The sequence below is a fragment of the Diadema antillarum genome, unplaced genomic scaffold, assembly GCF_040938485.1.
Source record: "Diadema antillarum isolate AM-2024a unplaced genomic scaffold, OU_Dant_1.0 scf00000010, whole genome shotgun sequence".
Classification (NCBI taxonomy): domain Eukaryota; kingdom Metazoa; phylum Echinodermata; class Echinoidea; order Diadematoida; family Diadematidae; genus Diadema; species Diadema antillarum.
The window spans coordinates 2031930-2051445 of record NW_027270899.1 but is presented as its reverse complement, the minus strand read 5'-3'; the positions used below and the strand labels follow the sequence as shown (position 1 = coordinate 2051445).

Genomic DNA, 19516 nt, shown 5'->3' with positions numbered 1-19516 from the left:
AACATTTGCATAATTTTCCTTTGGTGCTAGTTTCTGGTTGCGGAAAGTGGGCGAAAAAAAATCCGCCTTTACAGTAAAGTTAAAAGGCGAACGCAGATGACATTCTATGGTATGTTGACAACACGAAATCAATTTTTTTCTTTGTTTTGTCTCTTTTTCTAAGAATAACAAACAATAAGAACAGTTAACAGGGATCGACAAAAGCGGGATGGACAGCTGAAACAAGTTCTTCAGTCGAATTCCCGTTCGAAAACTGGACGGAATCTCTCCTCCCGCTCTAAAATTTTACAGGACGACATAAATTTTAACAATTATATTGCAACCATGACGAAGGCCGACGACCAGTTGAAGTAAATGCCGCAACAAAGTAAAAAGATAAACCTGGTATTAAAATACACAGATTTGATTCAATGATGTGTCAAAGAACACAGAAATCAATGTATTCCATGCAGCTACAAAAATGACAGAAGTCAACGGAGTTTAACAAAGAAAGACAACCAGCTGAAATAAGTATAAGAATGTTCGTCTAGTTCCCGTTTGGAAGTTGGACAAAATCTCTCCACCTGAAGCTTAACAATTAATTCGATAACAGTCAAGTTTCCTTACAAGTCGTCGTAGCTACCATCAACCATCTTAGTGACCAATTCTTCGCACTTGGCCGTGAAAGAGAGTTTCGTATTTTACCGAAACCAAGACATCATCTCCTGAAACATAATGGCAAGTGAAAACATTCGCATAATTTTCTTTTTGCGCTAGTTTCTGGTTGCGCAAAGTGGGTGAAAAAAAAACCCCGCCTTTACAGTAAGGTTAAAAGGCGAATGCAGCTGACATTTTTGGTATGTTGACAACATGAAATCAATATCCCTTTTTTAGCATAACAAACAATGAGAACAGTCAGCAGGGATTGGCAGCTGAAACAAGTTCTGCAGTCGAATTCCCGTTTGAACGCTGGACAGAATCTCTCCGCCCGCTCTAAAATTTTACAAGACGACATAAATGTTAACAATGATTACAACCACGCGAAGGCCGACGACCAGTTGAAGTAAATGCCGCAACAGAATAAATAGGTAAACACGTTGTTAAAATACAAATATTTGATTCAATGTTGTGTCAAATAACGAAAAAAAAAATCAATGTATTCTACAGCAAAAAATATGGCAGAAGTTGTCGGAGTTTGACAACGAACGGCGACCATCAAATAAGTTTTGCAACGATGGTCAAGTTTTCGTTTGTAAACCGGACAAAATCTCTCCGCCGTGTTTCCTACGCGTAAAGACAAGATAATACAAATTCAATGTCTATCGACTGCGGTCAAGTCTCCTTTCACATCGCCGTAACTACCATTTGCACAAAAGACGGAAAGTCAGCCTGTTATTCACAATTATCTATAGCAGCGAGAATACTTTTTTTTTCTCGTGAAAACACAAAACTTCCCATTCATTATCGTACTCGGCATTGCGAATCATATCACCCAGCGGATTAGCTGTAGCCACGCGTTTTGGACGTTGCTCGACGATGGAACAGAGACGGAATTTCGGTGGTACAGTAATGGTAATTCGTCGGGACGATATGCGACGTTTTAGATCACACGGATAACAGGCTTTATGCTGTGACAAGTAAAGCTGAACAAAACATAAACTTGAACACGAACGGCATTGAAACGAAGCCATAAAGTCAGAACGTCTCCCGACGGTTGAACAATGATTCGTCGGGAACGATATGCGACGTTTTTAACAAAAGAAACGCAAGGCACAATAGAAGCCGAACTTTGGAAATAGCTAGTAAGTCGGGACGAAGAGCGACGATTAGTGAAAGGGAATCCTTTCTCTATCGTCGCTTATCGTCGGGACGAATAAACAAAGGTATGAATAGAAAGTATGTGTATTCATATGCACGGTTGCTTATTCATATGCACGTGACGCCTGTTCATATGCAAATCATCAAACATGCACAATGCGACATCGTCGCGACGAAGATATCTCTCTATCAGGTTTTTCTGTGGTGCCTTAGTGTTTAGCTAAGAATGGATTTAAGCTGACTACGGATGGGCTTGAACTGCTTGACAGCAGCAAATTTACTTGATCTGAACTTGATATGACCTGACTGTGAGGGGGTACAAGTGAGATAGATGTATTGTAACTGTTCGCGAACAAATTAAAGGCCGACGTTACACATTCTACCCTGACCAAGCTCCTTACCCCCAGGATGGAATGTTTTCCCCCCTAATCCAATTACTCACGTTGGCACTTGCGTCGCTCGTAAATTTTGCAGCGCTGGGTCCTACTCAGTTTCTGGTGGGTAACTGAGTAGGCAATGCAAAACGCATTGTTATTTGAAGACAAATACGACAGACGACGCACAAAGAGCGGTCGCAATAGCTCACTTGAGCTTTTCGGCTCAGGTGAGCTAATAAGAATTATCAAGAAAACATGTAGACTCTAATACAATTGAGCTCAGAGCATTTGCATACGTAGGAAAAATATGTGACCATGCATCACAACCAACAAAAAGTTGCACCCCTTGATTTTACGTGAGGACTCAAGAAAGGTGAAATGGGTCAACCGAGTCAATCTTGAGTTTTTCATATTTTCTGAAAGAGCTTTCCTTCTTCTTCATTTTTCTTGAGTTTGGGATCATAACATGAATGGGAAAGTGAGTTTTTAGCAGATTTTCTACAACCCTTTTTTGGGGGAAAGTAGAATGATCAGGTATGTCTTAGAGGCCCCTTTTTCATTTCTTGAAATCCTTCGAACACTCTTCACTTTCAAGTCTAATAACTTTTGAAAGGATAATGCTACTGATTTGAAAGTTGGCATTAATCATGGACAGAATGTCTTCATAGAACATGCTCAATTTCAGCTTAATCTGATAATCCCTTCATTGTTGTTGCTCCTGTGGTTTACATCCTGTGTTTTGTCCATTTCATCGCACAGCTAGCACGGCTTGGTAAAGATTAAGCGCTTGAATGGACCCTTTACTTCAGAGCCTCTTTTTCAGTTCACACTTTTCCAGAGTGTGTGCTTTCTTTCAAGTATTTAGATAGATTAAGGGAGTCTATTTGAATTGAGTTAAACATCATTTTAAAGCCTAGAGTCTGCTCTTCTGCCCTAACGAAAAATCCATGTCTGGTGACTTTTTCTTGATTTGTGATGCAGGGTCATATATAAAATTAGACCAAGCAATTTTAAGAAATCATGATATTTCTATATCAAAAAAAAAAAAAAAAATGATTCGCCTAAGACCAGCTCTAACATAACGATAGGGTGTATGTGTGTGATAACATTTTGGTCACTGAGCTATACATTTTCAATGATTTACCAAATTCATCACAGTTTAGGAGTTACAGAAGGGAGCTTGGAGCTACTCTCCTGAATACCATTCCCAGATCGAAGACGGGCTGCATGGGCCGGAGTCAATTCGCCATGATGTCCCAACTTCAACACATTTCTCAGAGAAAACATGCAAAAACACACTTGTGGGACTGACGTAGATTTGGAGATTTCCCCTTCAAACTTCCATCTGAGATGCTTTAAATTGTAGCATTTTTTCAGAAAATATCTAACATTACTTAACATTGGTTATACTGAATCACTTTTTTACACTGACTGTTTCTATCCCTAACTCACATTTAAAGGACAAGTTCACCTTCATAAACATAAGGATTGAGAAAATGCAACAATATTAGTAGAACACATCAGTGAAAGTTTGAGGAAAATTGGACAATCGATGCAAAAGTTATGAATTTTTTAAATTTTTGTGTTGGAACCGCTGGATGAGGAGACTACTACAGTTTGTGAGTCATATGCGTACAACAGTATAAAGGAAATGTAAAAGAAGATTCAACATATTTCCACTTTTTTCGCATAATAAAAGAGCACTTGACTTGCCTCTTTCTAAAGGCAGGGGGAATAATATTACCCATAACATTTGTCGGTAACGAGTCAGGGGAATGTGTACTTTTTTCAAAAGATGGAATTTTGTGAAATTCTCTTTATATTTTCGTTATATTGTTGTACGCATGTGACATCGTACACTGCAGTAGTCTCCTCATCCAGCGGTTACTGCACAAAAACTTCAAAAAATCATAACTTTTGAACGGATTGTCCGATTTTCCTCAAACTTTCACTGATGTGTTCTACTAATATTGCTACATTCTCTCAATCCTTATGTTTATGAAGGTGAACTTGTCCTTTAAGAACTAATATTGAAGCACTAAAGCTGGATTTTTGTTTATCTGCCAATGGTAAATAATGCCTTTAATCCCATCCTATGGTAGCTTCACAAAGAGCACTCTCCATCTCTCTTCCACCTCCTTGGGATAACCTAGTGAGAACTAGCTTGGTGTGACGAGGGTATTAGAGATGGCACACTGTCCACTTGTGTGCTCTCAAGTTGGCTAAACCTCACTGCTCTGGACTTTGCTCATACTAAGTGTTTCAAAAAACATTTCCCACTTTTGATCATTAATAGTTCAATAACTATTCATCCGACAAAACTGTCATTGATATGAGTAATATCTGAAAGGTGTACAATTTTGTTGGAGGTAATTTGAATGTGAAAGCATAAAAGTTTCATTAAATCTAAGATTGATTTTGAAGTAAGGTTTCAGATTTTGGTCAAATTTTAACCCTCTGTACAAAAATTGAACTTTGCACAGGAACCAATGATGTGTATGCGAGTGTGTGCTGACAATGGCCCTTAACAATGGACATGCCTGAACCACCTGTTGACTAGGCGTCAGTCTCGCGCTCCCAGGCACATGAATGCTTAATCAATAATTCATGTGGATTGCCCTGGGCACTGCTAGTGTGAATTCATGCATGGTAAAGGGTAAAATGTATGCACGTATGGAAAAGGTAAGCACATGTTTCCATGTGCTTGCAAACACCTCATTTCATTCCAGCTGGCAATCATTTTGAAATTTTGCTTCACATATCACTAAATTTGGGAGATGAATAAGCATAAATTATCTAAAGTTCCTAATTTTAATACAACTGTCTACTAATTAAATAGTCTGACAAATTTTTCGCTTTTTCGATAAAAAGAGATCATTTTTGGTAAAGAGTTCAGCAGCATTTATCATTGGGGCGATTTGTTTCACAGTAGATTAATTTAAGGCTCCATATACACAAGTGTATACTCTAATTGATTTTCTTTGCTTCCTGTCACCATGTTTACGATAGAACAGAAGGTAATCATTGTAATTTCTTTTTTCATAAGTAGGGAGAGCACTGTCACGACTCAACGACAGTATCGGCAGGCGTTTGTTACACAGATACTGCCAGAGGCTGAATAAAGACTAGTTGTGATAGTGGAATTTCTCATGAATAAATAATGAAGCATTCAAACTCTGGCCATTGTTCAGGACCATTGTCAGGGTGTTAACCACACACTCCCATACACACCCATTGACCCCTGTGCAAAATGAAATTTTGTACAGAGAGTTGAAAATAGAGCAAAATCTGGAACCTAACTGTGAAATTAATCATGGATTACATGAAACTGATTTATGCTTTCATATTCAAACCACCTTCAACCAAATTGTACACTATTCAGCTATTACTCATATCAATGACAATGTTATCTGATATATAAATTTTGAATTATTAAGAATCAAAAGTGGGAAATGTTTTTTGAAACACCTAGTACCTTCTTGAGAACACTTTCGTTTTGAATGCATACTTCTCCATTATCTATCATATCAGTTTGGTATCATCATTTTCTGATTTATTTCCTGAGGACATATTCATTGAAACATATTGTATGATATGTCATGTTTAAGCTTTAAATCAAACTTTTCAATTGATACAAAACAGTATTTTCACTCTTTTGTTAAATTTCTGAATGAACTGATTGTAACAGGTCACATACTGTATGGAGAAATTTATGGTGATTAGAGGCAACACACAGTTAAAAACACATTCATACACATGTAGCTAAAAAATAAAATAGTATGCACTCTTGCAATGCTTACCTTGTCCTTGACACTGTTATTTGCATCCTTAAATGAGGGACTGCTTGGTAATATTACAAATGTGTAGTGCTAATATTACACAATGGCTTGCCAACAGCCAGTGATTTACAGGAATAGTGAGAACACAGAAATTCATATTAGGGCGGGAGCTGAAGTTTAAAATACCCATAATATCAACCAGAAAGCTGTGTCTCATAGCATATTTAAGGGCATCTTTTTTCACTTTCTGCTCTCCTCTCTCCAAGATTGTCTTGTCTGTATAATGAAATATGGCAAGGTAGCTGACAGTTGTTGCCAGCATTCTACAAAACACATGGCAGCAACAAAGCAAACAACCACAATATTAGATTGAGGAAATAATACTTTCAGACCCAGAGCAAGGTAAGCAATTATAAAAGCTTTATGTCATTACATGTAGATTATTAAATGAAAATTATATAGATTTCAAACACAACCATGACCCCATTATCATTCTGTGACCGAACAATTAATTGTTTCCAAGAATATGCAAATATATCTTTGCACTTCATAAGCAAGTCTTACTTCAAGGGCACCCAGGTCATTAAAGGGAATAATATCAAAGCCAGGCATGTAGGGTCCAAAGCCCTCATAGCAGTCTGGGTCGGTGGAGCTGGACACAGCTGCCAAGGTACGTCCCCAGAAGTTGCCCTCAGCAAAGACAATCCTAGCCTGGTTCTTGGGCACTCCCTTCACATTGTAGCCCCACTTGCGAGCCAACTTGCATGCAGTTTCACCCCCTTCAACACCTGAAAAGAAAAATAATTGATTAAAAGCACTGAATTCAGCCCAGTGCATGGACAGAACTAGCCAAGTAAGGAGAAATAACAGTCAACTGCTTGCAAAAAACCAAAAAAAAAAAAGCCTTTCACCATTTTAAAGTTACAAATACGAATAACACCTAACAGCAGACCAAAGGATATATCACATTCTAAATGGAGCCTTATTACTGCGTTATCCCCTGGGTCTGTCACATTCACAAGCAATGATGAAATATTCCCCTTGCATCTACAGTGCATTTCATTCTGTGCTCTTGTCTGTTGGTTGTACTGTAGCTATAACCTTGATGGGAAAGCATTTGCATATAACTTACATTCACAAGAATGCAATGTGTATGCTCTTTCTTGTGCTGTTCCAGGAAAGAATGCCCGCCTAAAGTAGTCACTATCTCTCCAGTGCAATAACAAAGTTACTGATCAAGGTAATCAAGTTTTGTCAATGGATTATTTTGGTTATTCTCCTTCAGCAAATCGAAAGACTGTCAAAACAAAAAACTTTAAAACCTTCAACTAATTAGTAAAATACTCTTTCATCATCCATGAACAATCTTATTGAATAAAGCATGCAAACTACCTCATTGGTAAATGTAATGAATACTTCTCATTGGCAAATGACAAAACTCTTTGAAAAAGACAGACTGCAAGATGGCCAACGACAACAGATTATGAAATATTATAACACAGAGAAACATTTGAAAGCAAATGTTACCATATTTGATAAACTTGCCATTTTATTCACACATATGGCAACTTCTAAAGAAGTTGCCTTTCAAATTGATGAAGAAAGAAAGCCAGAACAATTTCCTATAAAGGTAAAAGATCTCCTATCCTGAGTAACACAAACCTGTGTTCATGGGAAGCACTTTGTCATAACCGAACATGGTCGTAATGAATTCTTCATATTCTCCTAGAACATCATTGTAGAAAGCTCTAGATGTCAGGGTCAAGATTTCTGCTTGCTCCTGCATTGCTTTGACGATGCTGGGATGGTTATGTCCTTGGTTGCATGCACTGTAGGCACTGAGGAAGTCATAGTAGCGTTTACCCTCCACATCCCAGACATAGACGCCTTAGGTGGGTATAAAAAATACAGAATGTATTTGGTAGTTAATTTGTAATAAATTTCAGGGATGACAAAAATATATCAGTAAAATGCAATGTCATCGATAAAGTCTAAAGTAAATATACAGTTTGCTGTTGTCATGTAATTTTACGATGGACAAAGAATGTTTGACTCTAAAGATAAAGAAGAGTGCTTTGATTTAATCATTTTGTTTGAATAAGTCCTACCAAAGCCTCAAAACAAAAACAAATGAAAGCAACTATCGTATAAGTCATTATTCTTGTAAAGAGTTTAATTTTCATGGATTCTGCAAATCACTGTTCGACCATGAATTTAACAACATGTATGAAAACATCTTGAACTGACAGGCACTAATCAGAGCTGCACACTACTGTAAAAGTGGAAATTTTTGCACATTTTGCGCAACCACAAACTAGCGTGAAAATAAAAGCACACAAGTATTTTTGCTTGCCATATGTTTCAGCGGTTGAAGTCTTGATTCCATGGAATTAAAAACATGTGAAACTCATCTTATGCGGCTGAGAGCGAACAATTAGTCACGCAAAAATATCCACTTTTACAGTAACCCATCTCTTCTACAGGTCTGACGTGTCCCTGTTGGACCAGCAAGTACCTAGTTTCTTCATCTTTATTGGTCAGGAACTAATATTTAGAAGCCAAAAAAAAAAAAGAAAAAAAAAAAGACTTGCTAGCTTGTGGTTTCCCTTCCCTTTAACATGCAGTTTTGCTGAGTGTGAGATGGTAAGAAGCTTCAGCTTTGAGATTGTCATGATTGTCCTGTCAAGAAGCTCTCAAAAACTCCAACATATGGTTCCAGCATGCAAAATAGGCACGGATTTAGTGCTAGTTGTCTCTGCCTAGGCATATGAGATTACTTAGTATTTTTCTTTGGACATTTGATTCAATTTTAGTCACACAGAGATGTATTAATCCTTTTGCATGGCTAAGTAAACATTTATGATACACAAAATTGTCTGTTTCAGGCCAGGGATCGCAGGGTGGGGAAAGATCAGAGTGAGCTGTGTATGAGAGGGGAAAGAAGAATTGAAAGAAGGAATTGTTTGCTCAGCCCATTGTCTCTTACACCAGCAAATTGTCATCAATCATTTGATGTGGTCAGAAACACGACAAAAATCATAAACACCACAGCAAATGAACAACAAACACAAAGTACCAACACTCCTGTGGCTGCAGTTGCAAGACAAATGCGTTATAAAAATGATTGGGGAAAATGACTGATATCACAGCACAGTGAACGGGACTGGGAACAAATTTTCCCTCAAAATACTGCAGCAAAATGGACAAATTGACGGTACAAAAATACAAAGCACGCTTGAAGGAACAACCCAACTTCGAAATGTAAAGGGAATGGCTAAAGTGACATAAAAAGAAAACTAGAAATGTTGCTATGGCAACTGGTATGTCTCCGCCATGATGCATGATTCTCCCATTAAGTCTATAGTACGTCTTGACAATGTGTGATGCTAGTTTCACATAATTGGCACAAAATCAAAATGAAATATTTGTCACAAATGTGGTGATTGTTCATTTTCCTTGAAGTATCATGTAGGTTTAGTTGGATCAATGGCAATATTGTTTAAGAGAGCAGGTGTCAGTAGTCAATTAGCTCAAAATATGCCAAAGTTTGGATTTTTTGGGGAACAAGCTAAATTTTTCATGGTAGGTCCAGAAAATCGTGTAGAATAACATACTGAAACTCCCCGTAAATCCGAGTTGAGCTTTCTTCAAAATACAAGATGGCGTCCAAAATGGCCGCCATTTTGATTAAATTTTTATTTTTTAACTTAAAATTTGATTGTAATGTCCAATTATCTTTTGAAGTATGTCATATTAATGAGAATTATTTTTCCTAAATGTTGATGCCGAATATGACTAAATTTTGAGATTTTCCTTATCAATTTTTACCAAAAACTCTGTTTTTAAATATTTTTTTCACAGAAAATTGAATTTACAACTATCTTTATTTCCATATTAATCAAAGTTGAACAAGAAAACATCTTATTTTATTTTCTTTAAAAAAGTCTTCAGATGTATTCAATATCATATGAAAAGCAGGGGAGCAATTGTTGAGTACCCGTGGTACTTCAAAAGTTGTGAAAGTTTAAAGGTCATACCGCATTTTTTTCGAGGCAGCATTTTCGGAGTATGTCTGTGTACATCCTAAATGTTCATTAGTTTGGGTGAAAGGATGGTCAAGATTAATAGGCCTATGCATGGCATGATGCTGACCTGTCACTGTATCACCAGAAAATGGTTGAGAAATATTAAATTTCAAAGCTATTTTTACTGGAAATATGGGTATCATGTTACCGTGGTAACCATACAAAATGACCACAAGTAAAATAATGACCCAACAAAATTAGTACCGGTATACCAAATTAAGGCATGAGGAATGCAACCGAAGTACCTTTTGACTCCGGATATTCAATGACATTTTGATTACAAGTATTTTCAATAAAGAAAGTAAAAATAAAAAATATGAGATTTTTAACAAACAGTACAAAAAAAAAGTACAATTATAACCACATAACCTTGCACTGCAAATGGGTTTCAAAGCGCCTTTAAAAAAACTGAGACAGTTTTGGATGTCCACATAAGAGGGCGACATCTAGCACATAGCCTAGGTACGTAGCCACATCAGGCCCAGCCTAGCCCAGGCAGCTCAGTGCTGCTGCAGCATACACAGCTAACTTGGCATGGAAAGAAGTGCAATATCATTTGCACATTGTGGTAAGTAGCATTAGCACTTAAACCTGTAAATTTCACTGAAGTAATAATCAAGCATGAAATTTAAGGTACCAGGTACATTTAGTATGCAATTCAGTGCATTGACACAAAATGATAAGCCCAAGTGTGTGAGTGTGACAGTTCATTTCACTGTCCCACATACAGTGTTCTGTGTGTGCTAGACATTATCTTTCCACCAACAACAGCAGAGTAGCTTGCCTAATGTTAGACCTAGTAGCAAATTTAGAAATAGATCACTTTTGTATAGATACGCCCATAGTAATCGACAAAGATTGAACTAGAAATGTCGCTATGGCGACTGTTATGCCTCCGCCTTAATGCATGATTCTCCTAATAGGTCTAAATAGTACATGTGGACAATGTGTGATTACATTTTCACAAAATTGGCAAAATGTTAAAATGACAAGTTTGCACAAATGTGTTGAATGTTCACCTTCCTTGACCTAGGTTTAATTGGATGAATAGGAGAGCATGTACCGTTTGGGATTTACGGACTTTAACTTGACTTTGACCCATTCATACGTTTATGTATTGAGTAATTTTCAAGGTATGGAGAAAAAGTGCAATTTCTGTATTGAATAGTAAATTGTTACCATTTTCATCTGGCCTTTGACCCTAAAATTCATAAGATAATCACTGTCAGGCATAACATGCATAAATATGTAGTACATTTCAAGATAACTTGAGCCACTTCCGAGATAGGGAGGAAAAACTTATTTCAGCACTTTCACTTGATCTTTGACCTTTTGACCTTTGAGGCAAAAACAAAAGAAAAAAAAACTTTCCAGAGAATCTCTATTAGGTTATACATACACCTAGTGTAAAAAAAAATATAATAATCCTGCTGGCATTGCATAAACATGAAGGATATAGTAAAATTTTGAAGTGTTGCCCTTGACCTTTGACCCCTGACCTTTGACCCCATGAACCCTAAATTGTCTAGATAATCATTGCCAGTCAGTACATATATATATACCATGTTCCATGAAGATACCTTGAACAATTTCCAAGGTACAGAGAAAAAAGGTGAAGTTTTAATAATTTTACTTGACCTTTGACCTCATGACCCAAACTTTCACCAGAGAATCTTTATCGGGTAATACATGTATACACTAAGTTTCAAGATAATATCTTCAGGCATTGCATAGATATGATGGAAATAGTGAAATTTTATGTATTTGACCTTGACCTTTTGACCTTTGACCTTGAGCATGTGCACCCACAATTTGATAGGCACAACTTCACCCCCTAATACACATACATGCCAAGTTTCATTAGGATACCTCAAAAGGTTTTGATAGCTACCCTGTCCACAAAATTCATTACGGACGGACGGAAGGACGGACGGACAACCCGAAAACATAATGCCTCCGGCACCAGGCGGAGGCATAAAAAGAAAATATTCAGGAGAATATTTCTCCATCAATAAATATTTTCCCGTAGTAAGACTAGGCCTATGCCTTGATCTTCTGCAGATGTGAACTTGTTCTACTAGCATACAGTAGTCTACTGGTACTACTGTAGTTAACTGCGGCTGCTGCCCGACTTTGTACTAGTTGGGCTACGCTGGACTGCAATACACTCGTAGACAGTTTACATCCAATAAAGGATGAGTGATAAAAACAAAATGATGTATCAAGAAGACAAGTAGGGTGTCTAACTGCTAGACCTACCAAAGTTATAACTTACGATACCCGTACATTTCTGCATAGGTCTAGTACTTGATCCTACAATGCTTCACCAATTGTTAATTTTCTATAAAGATTTCACTTGTCTGTCTTTAAAGCAAGTAGACATTGACCAACTTTAATAGCACTGCTAGCATATTGGTAGCCCTTCCATGGCTAGCATACAATGCCATCAGGGCACTCTCGTAGTCATGGGAGTGCTCCGGGGTCGTGGGATCGCTCTTGGGTTAGTCCTACCACTACTAAGTACTACTACTAGTCCTACATCATGTAATCTAGTGCCTAGGCTTAAGTTTGAAGTCAGTCTAGTCTACATCTATTGAGTAAATGTAGTTTAATAAAGTCTTAATTTTAAAAGCTGCATGATGTAGAAATTAGAGACTAGCTCTCATAGAACACAGTTTCTGGATAGAGTCTAGAACCTATGAATATGATAGAACCAAACCATACAGTAGGCCCAACTCATTTACTGCCTACTGCCATACATTATTGCATTACGGGAAACCAATGTAAACTTAGGCATAAAGCTAACCTCTCACTGAGAGTTACAGGTACATAAGTGTGTGAATGTTGATGAGGTTGGGTGTGTGGCCATGAGACTGGGGATATCAAATACAAAGTTTGACCTTCTTTGTGTAAAGAATTACTAACTTCTCACTGAATCTTATGATTGCAAAAATTAGCATTGAAGAGATGAAAGTTGGAGTTGGATTCGGTTGTACTGTAAAGCAAAGTAGAATGTGTAGTAGGATGTCATCTCTTTTCCCCTTGTTTAAGGGAAATCAAATCGCGATCATTATCTCGAGATTTAAAGATTAACAGTTTTATCTTGTCTTGTCACTGATTGCAATTTGACACTATCATGATGTATGACACATGTTTAGAGACATTTTGCTAAACACTGAGTACTATTTTATATCTTCATCTTCACACCCTCAGGCACTCTCATCAAGGATCATGTATGTGACGAGCTGCAGTTTGATGGAACCCAAAGAAAGCTCAGCAAGCCTGAGCAGTCTTACCTTCGTTGTACTTCATACAACTTCATCCATGTAGGGCCCCTGTATATGATTTGATTGTTTACTAATCATGGTTAGTAATTGAACATTTTGAAACGATGCCTGATTAGTTACATTCATTCAAGTAGTATCACTCTTACCTTTCATAGTTCTCCTTTGCCTTGTTCTTGCGTGTTTGTGATGAACATAACAATTATTTTGTGCCCGAATATTATTCATAGATTTTTACTATTTTAAAGCAATGAATTATACTTTGAAGTGCAAATTAGTCTGGGCTTTGTTTCTACACCATGTCAGAGAAACTGAAAGCATGTGGGACCATGCATCTCAAAAGTTATAGATTCGAAAACATTTAACAGTGCCTTCAATGATAAATAGCACACAAGTATGATTTAAAATGTATGTATAGTTTTCTCAACTTTTTGTCTTCTGAAAGGCTCTCATTTGCAAGCACTCTAGATCTCTGACATTTCTTCTGCAGATGTCTTTTGATATTTAAAGAATACTCGGGAAGTTTCAGGTCTTAACCTTCCGTTTAGGAGTTTTTACAAACAAAAAAGTGTTTTATCATTCTTTGTTTTCTAAAAGCTTATTCCTGATGCTTTTAGAAAGAAACAATAATTGTTCAGTCAAACGTTAAATTACAGCTGTGAACTCAACAGTATATAATAGGTTTCCCTGGTCAATTTTTCACTTTTGTCATTCATATTCATATTCCGTGCATTCAGTTTCGCGCATTTTACGCTTGCAGCACTGAATCAGCTTTCAAATTCCCAATCTGGTCATTCAAATTCACTATCCGAGCATTCAAATGTTCATCAGCGTCACTCAAATTCCAGATAGGAGCATGCATTTCAGCAATGAGCATTTAAATTCATTTCAAGCCAGCAGTGGAACCACGTTAGTCATTCATATTCGTGAAAGGCAACCAAGTTCCAAATAAGTGCATGAAATTTTTAAATGAATCATTGCATTATGTGAGCTTAGGATTTATGTGTGTCTTTTTTTTTTAAGTTTTGAATAAATTGGCTCCATCATCAATGCAGTCGCTTTAACCGAGAAAACCTGTAGTATGACATATAGTTAAATATCATATCAAGCTAAATTGACCTTGTTTCGTTTCAAGACCCCTGCTGATGCTTGAGCAGGCTGTATTCCTCAAGGAATTATATCTATGTATTACTAATGATCTAATTATCACTTGATCCTTACAGGCAAACAATCACTCTGCAAGAAGACGTCTGAGCAGTCACAGTGTTCTTGAAAGTGTGATGGGTAGGTTCGGTAAGTGCCACATGGTGCACAATCTGAATAAGCATATTAATCATTCCTATTCAATATCAAACAAATTCATGTTTGAGTTCCAAAGCTTCTGTTATACACTGTAATTAGGTGATACGCTATCAGCGTATCACCTATTGTGATTGTCAAAATCTCTCTTTATTTTTTTTAATTCTTCTTTCTTTCTGGACAATTTTGTGTCGTCAATATCTCAAGAATGACATTACAGAATAACATGACATTTTCAGTCAACATGTCTCATGACAAAATCTAGCCACAATAAGGTTTTCATGACAGTAACATATCTATGACGTCATCTAGGCGCCATTTTGTGATTTTCGGACCATGTTACATGATCGATCATAACTTCATAACGAAAGGTCATTTCTGTATCATTTTCGGTGGACATAAAGTTCAGGTCATGCACTATCTTACTTTTTAATGCTAATTACCTAGGACATCATTACGCGCGCGTACGTGCGCATCAAACTTTTAAAAGGCTCAAAACAACTTTCCAATGGGAAATCTCGAAGTTTCAGACAATTTTAAGCGTTCCGCGCGTAAGGGTCCGTCCGCGCATTTTCGCGCGCAGTGCGCGTAAGCAAAATGAAAATGCAATTTTTTTGACAGATTTGGATTCCTGATACATTAAGTAACAATATCCACTGATTTCCGATCAATTTTGACCTATAACAAAGGAATGCGCTGGTGTCAAAGTTGAAATTTCGTGTCCGCGTCTATGTCAAAATATAGCGAAAAACATGTCTTTGTTTATTTCGCCATAGCTCTTTAAAACGTCCGTTGACCCTATGTTTTTATTGCATATTACAAAAGCATATGAATTGGAAATAACGTTTCAAGTATGAATATTTCCCGAAATCCATTATGACGTCATCATATCATCTGAAATAAAAAAAGTGGAATTAATTTTTTTGAGGTACTGTTTCTGACATTCATTTGCTCGTATCTCTGTTGTTTAAGCTCAATATTATCCCAAATTCAGATATGCTGTACTTTGAACATTTGCCTTTTAAGTCCATGTCATGGTTTTGAAATTTGATGACGTCATCAAACCGTAAATTGTGATTAAAGGTAAAGACGCAAAATCGGACAAGTTTACGTGTTATGTCTATGGGAGGTGATTTTTTTTTAAACCATGCATTGACTTGACAACGTTTAAGCACCTTTATCTCAGCTGATTTTGCTTCATTTCCTCTGAAACTTTAGTATGTTGTAGCTGAGACAATAAGCTGCAGTAATCATGCATTTTATTCTTTGAAATCTCCTCATCAGCTTGACAATTTTGTAGTTAAAAACTGAAAATGAGAATGCAACCTGTACGGAACGATTGCCGATAGTTCTTTGCAACTGTATATTGGTCGAATCCACGCGGCCACTTGTGGGAAGTTGAATAGCGCCATCTCAGTCAGCACACTCACGATAGCATTATTATACATTTAAGTTTCACATAGGATCTTCATGACAGCAGTGTGGCGTAATCGCTTAGCGCGCTGGGTGTTCGTAACGCCATACCGTAAGGCGAGAAGTTCGACTCCCGCAGGACTTTTCCCTTTCTTTCTTTTTCTTTTTTTTTGGCAGTTCAACTTTACTCCGATGTCATTTATCGTATTATTTTATCAAGTATACATAAGCCGTGAACACGGCTGCTCTATTTCCCTTAATTGTTTTGTATTGGAGTTTGGAGATTGGGTTTGCTTCATTAATCTTGTTACACCTAATGTTGTAAATTGCCCCTTGTTACAGTGTCCCGCTTGCCACCTTTCGTTTGCTCTTTCCTTTTCACTTCATTGGTTCTTGTTATATTGTAACAGAATAGGTAGGAACATGTACGTTTAGATAACTGGCAGGAATGGGAGCTGAATTGATTAACTCTAGTCCAGGTGTATGGCGTCTCGCTCATCTCTTTGAAATTCGAGGTTGTTATTGTTTGACCCAATAACGGAGTTGTAGACAGGTTTTATGTTGCTATAGAGGTATCTTGTGCCACATGAGTGGAAGGCATCACTGTTTAGTAGTAGTAATGAACTTTTTATGTTGTAAATGATATAAAGTTATGAATTTCACATCCAATCTTCGGGACAGCCGTGTGGCTTTATAGTGGCTTAGCCCGCTGCATGGTCATTATGCACTACCTTAGGACGAGATGTTCGAGACCCGCAGGACGCTATTATTTTTTTTCTCTCTCTTTCTTTGTTTTTCTTTTGGCATTTCTGCTTTATTCCGATGTCATTTATCGTATTATCTTATCAAGTATACTACCCCACGACACACAGTCACTCAAGTTCCCCCTTTTTTTTTGTCGGAGGCTGGAGATTGTATTTGCTTCATTTATCATACGTAATGTTGTAAATTGCCCTTGGTATACAGTGCCCCGCTTGCCACCTTTCGTTTTCTCTTTCCTTTTCATTACGTTTGTTCCTGTTACACTGCACAAGACAGGTCGGAAAATAATTTATATACCTCAACTGGAGCAGGAATGGCAACTGAATGAATTAACTCTAGGCCAGGTGTATGGCATCCCGCTCATCTCTTTGAAATTCCAGGTTGTTATTGTTAGACCCAATAACGGAATTGTAGACAGGTTTTATGTTGCAAAAGAGGTATCTTGTGCCACATGAGTAGAAGGCATCACTGTTCAGTAGTAGTAATGAACTTTTTCATGTCCCTCCATGTCAATTATAGTGTGTTTAAAGGGGTTGTGTGTCTATCTGCCAAAGAAAAGGAAAAACTTATTTTCGTCATGGCTGTTTCTCTATACGTAGCCGTAGGTGATGAGTGTTTTTGGTATCTGAGCAATGAAGAACAGAGCATCAGGCTAAAATCCCCCATAGTATACGCGCTAAGCGTTCAATTTGATATATCTTTATTTATGTAGTCAATCACTGCTAATGGAGTTACAGAATTATGTTATGACACGTTTCACTGAAAGTTTGTAAAGCAAAGTTTATGGACAAGGCAAGCAATTGTACATGAATAATACCATTGATTTCAGAGGGAAATTATGGTATACCTAAATGTAAGGGTATCACTGCTTTGGAATTGCTGAGACAATATGCTTGGCACGAGGGCTTCCACTTCTAATAACTGATCCCTTTGAAGATGTGTCGGTCACGGGTGATCGTCATGATTCATCTTTCACGTAGAAGCTTACGTTCCACACTCTTAGTTCGAGAAGACTTACCATCATACTTCAAATTGTGATTAAAGGTAAAGACTCAAAATCAGACAAGTTGACGTGTTATGTCTATTGGAGGTGATTTCTTTTAAAACCATGCACTGACTTGACAACGTTTAAGCACCTTTATCTCAGCTGATTTTGCTCCATTTCCTCTGAAACTTAAGTATGTGGTAACTGAGACAATAAACTGCAGTAATCATGCATTTTATTTTGTCAAATCTCCTCATCAGGTTGATAATTTTGCAGCTAAAAACTGAAAATGAGAATGGAATGTGGACCAAACGATTCCTGAATCATCTTTCACTTAATCATAAGCTTACGTTCCTCATATTTTCTTGTCAAGACGTACATGGCCGAGTGGTTAAAGGCGACGTCACCAGAGACGTGAGGTTGCACACGTACGGGTTCGAACCTCATAAGAGCACGAAACAAAATACTTGTATCTTTTACTTTTTTTTCTTCAATGGTGTATTACACATTCGTCCATGTAGAAACCACGTTCGTATATAAACGCACCTGTACATACACACACACACACAATATCCCTTTGTTTTGTGTTGGAGACCACATTGCTTCGACTGCTGCAAAATTTTGCAGGCTGGCTTTGTCAAACCGATCATAGAATATGTAATGATGACGACGGAGGTGTTGTACTTTGAACAATTGTCTTGCAAGTCCATGTCAGTGTTTTATGATTTGATGACGTCATCACTCTGAAAATTGTGATTAAAGGCAAGGTATCAAAAATAGCCGATTTTACGTGTTATGTCTACGGGACGTATTTTTCCCCAGTTGCCAGAAATGGCATAGCGCCATTAGTTGTTACAAGGCCTCATTGCCGTCTAGCAATACAATACATGTTCACGTGGCCACGTTTGTTGAGTGGGCATTGACGTTTTCAACCTGTTATATCTATACATTGTTTTTTGTCTTGCCTTTTCCGTGGATGTTCCGTGGCCGAGTGGTTAGAGTAACGGTTTCGCATGCACGCATTTGAGGGATCGATGTTTGCATAACACTTTTGTTTTTGATTATTGTTTAACTCTTTTCAGATAACGTTTCATATTGACATTCTTTTCGTTGTCGATCACGGATGACCGGTATCTAATATCAACCCAGCGTATCACCAACTCGTCTTCAGTGACGAGTTTCATGTCTCGTTGTCATTAGATATATATGACATGTACCACAATTCTGTCAAATCCAGGATAGCAACACGTGATTTTCAAAATGTTATTTTTGAAATCTGTATTCCAATAAGAATGGTTCAAGAAATAAAGATTGTTGCATCTTTTGTTTATTTCTGTATTTTTTTTTACATTAAACTGTACAAAAAAGTTAGCTTAGATTCCAAATTTATCATTCTTACTGAACTAAAGTACTTAAACCATTCCTAGATTGAATCTTTACTCTGCTTTATTTTGTTTTTTATTGTTATTGCAGATAATGGATGAAGCTTGTGCAATCTGCAAAGAGAGGTCATCTGAGACTCGTATTGTTGGGGATAAGGGTCGAAGGACACTTGTGTCTTCCAGTTAGGAGCGGGAGATGGTTTTCATGACGTATTTGAAAAGGCAACGCCACTGAGAATCCATGAACTTTGTCGCAAACAATACACACGAAAAAGTTCGATACCATCTGTCAAAAGAAAGTCTACGTCTGATGAAGATGATGAAGTACCTGTGCTGCGGTCAAGAACTTCTGA

At 37.4% G+C, this 19516-nt stretch overlaps 1 protein-coding gene across 1 annotated transcript in view; it reads right to left on the bottom strand.

Moving 5' to 3' along the window:
* LOC139720297 (ornithine aminotransferase, mitochondrial-like) overlaps positions 1 to 19516 on the bottom strand; it is a 127295-nt gene that overhangs the window by 53527 nt on the left and 54252 nt on the right. Inside the window, exons 3-4 of the mRNA XM_071631662.1 lie at positions 7616 to 7840; positions 6518 to 6741 (exon numbers count right to left, since the gene is read on the bottom strand). Of these exons, the coding sequence (XP_071487763.1) occupies positions 6518 to 6741; positions 7616 to 7840 (449 nt within the window). The remainder of the gene's footprint in view (positions 1 to 6517; positions 6742 to 7615; positions 7841 to 19516) is intronic.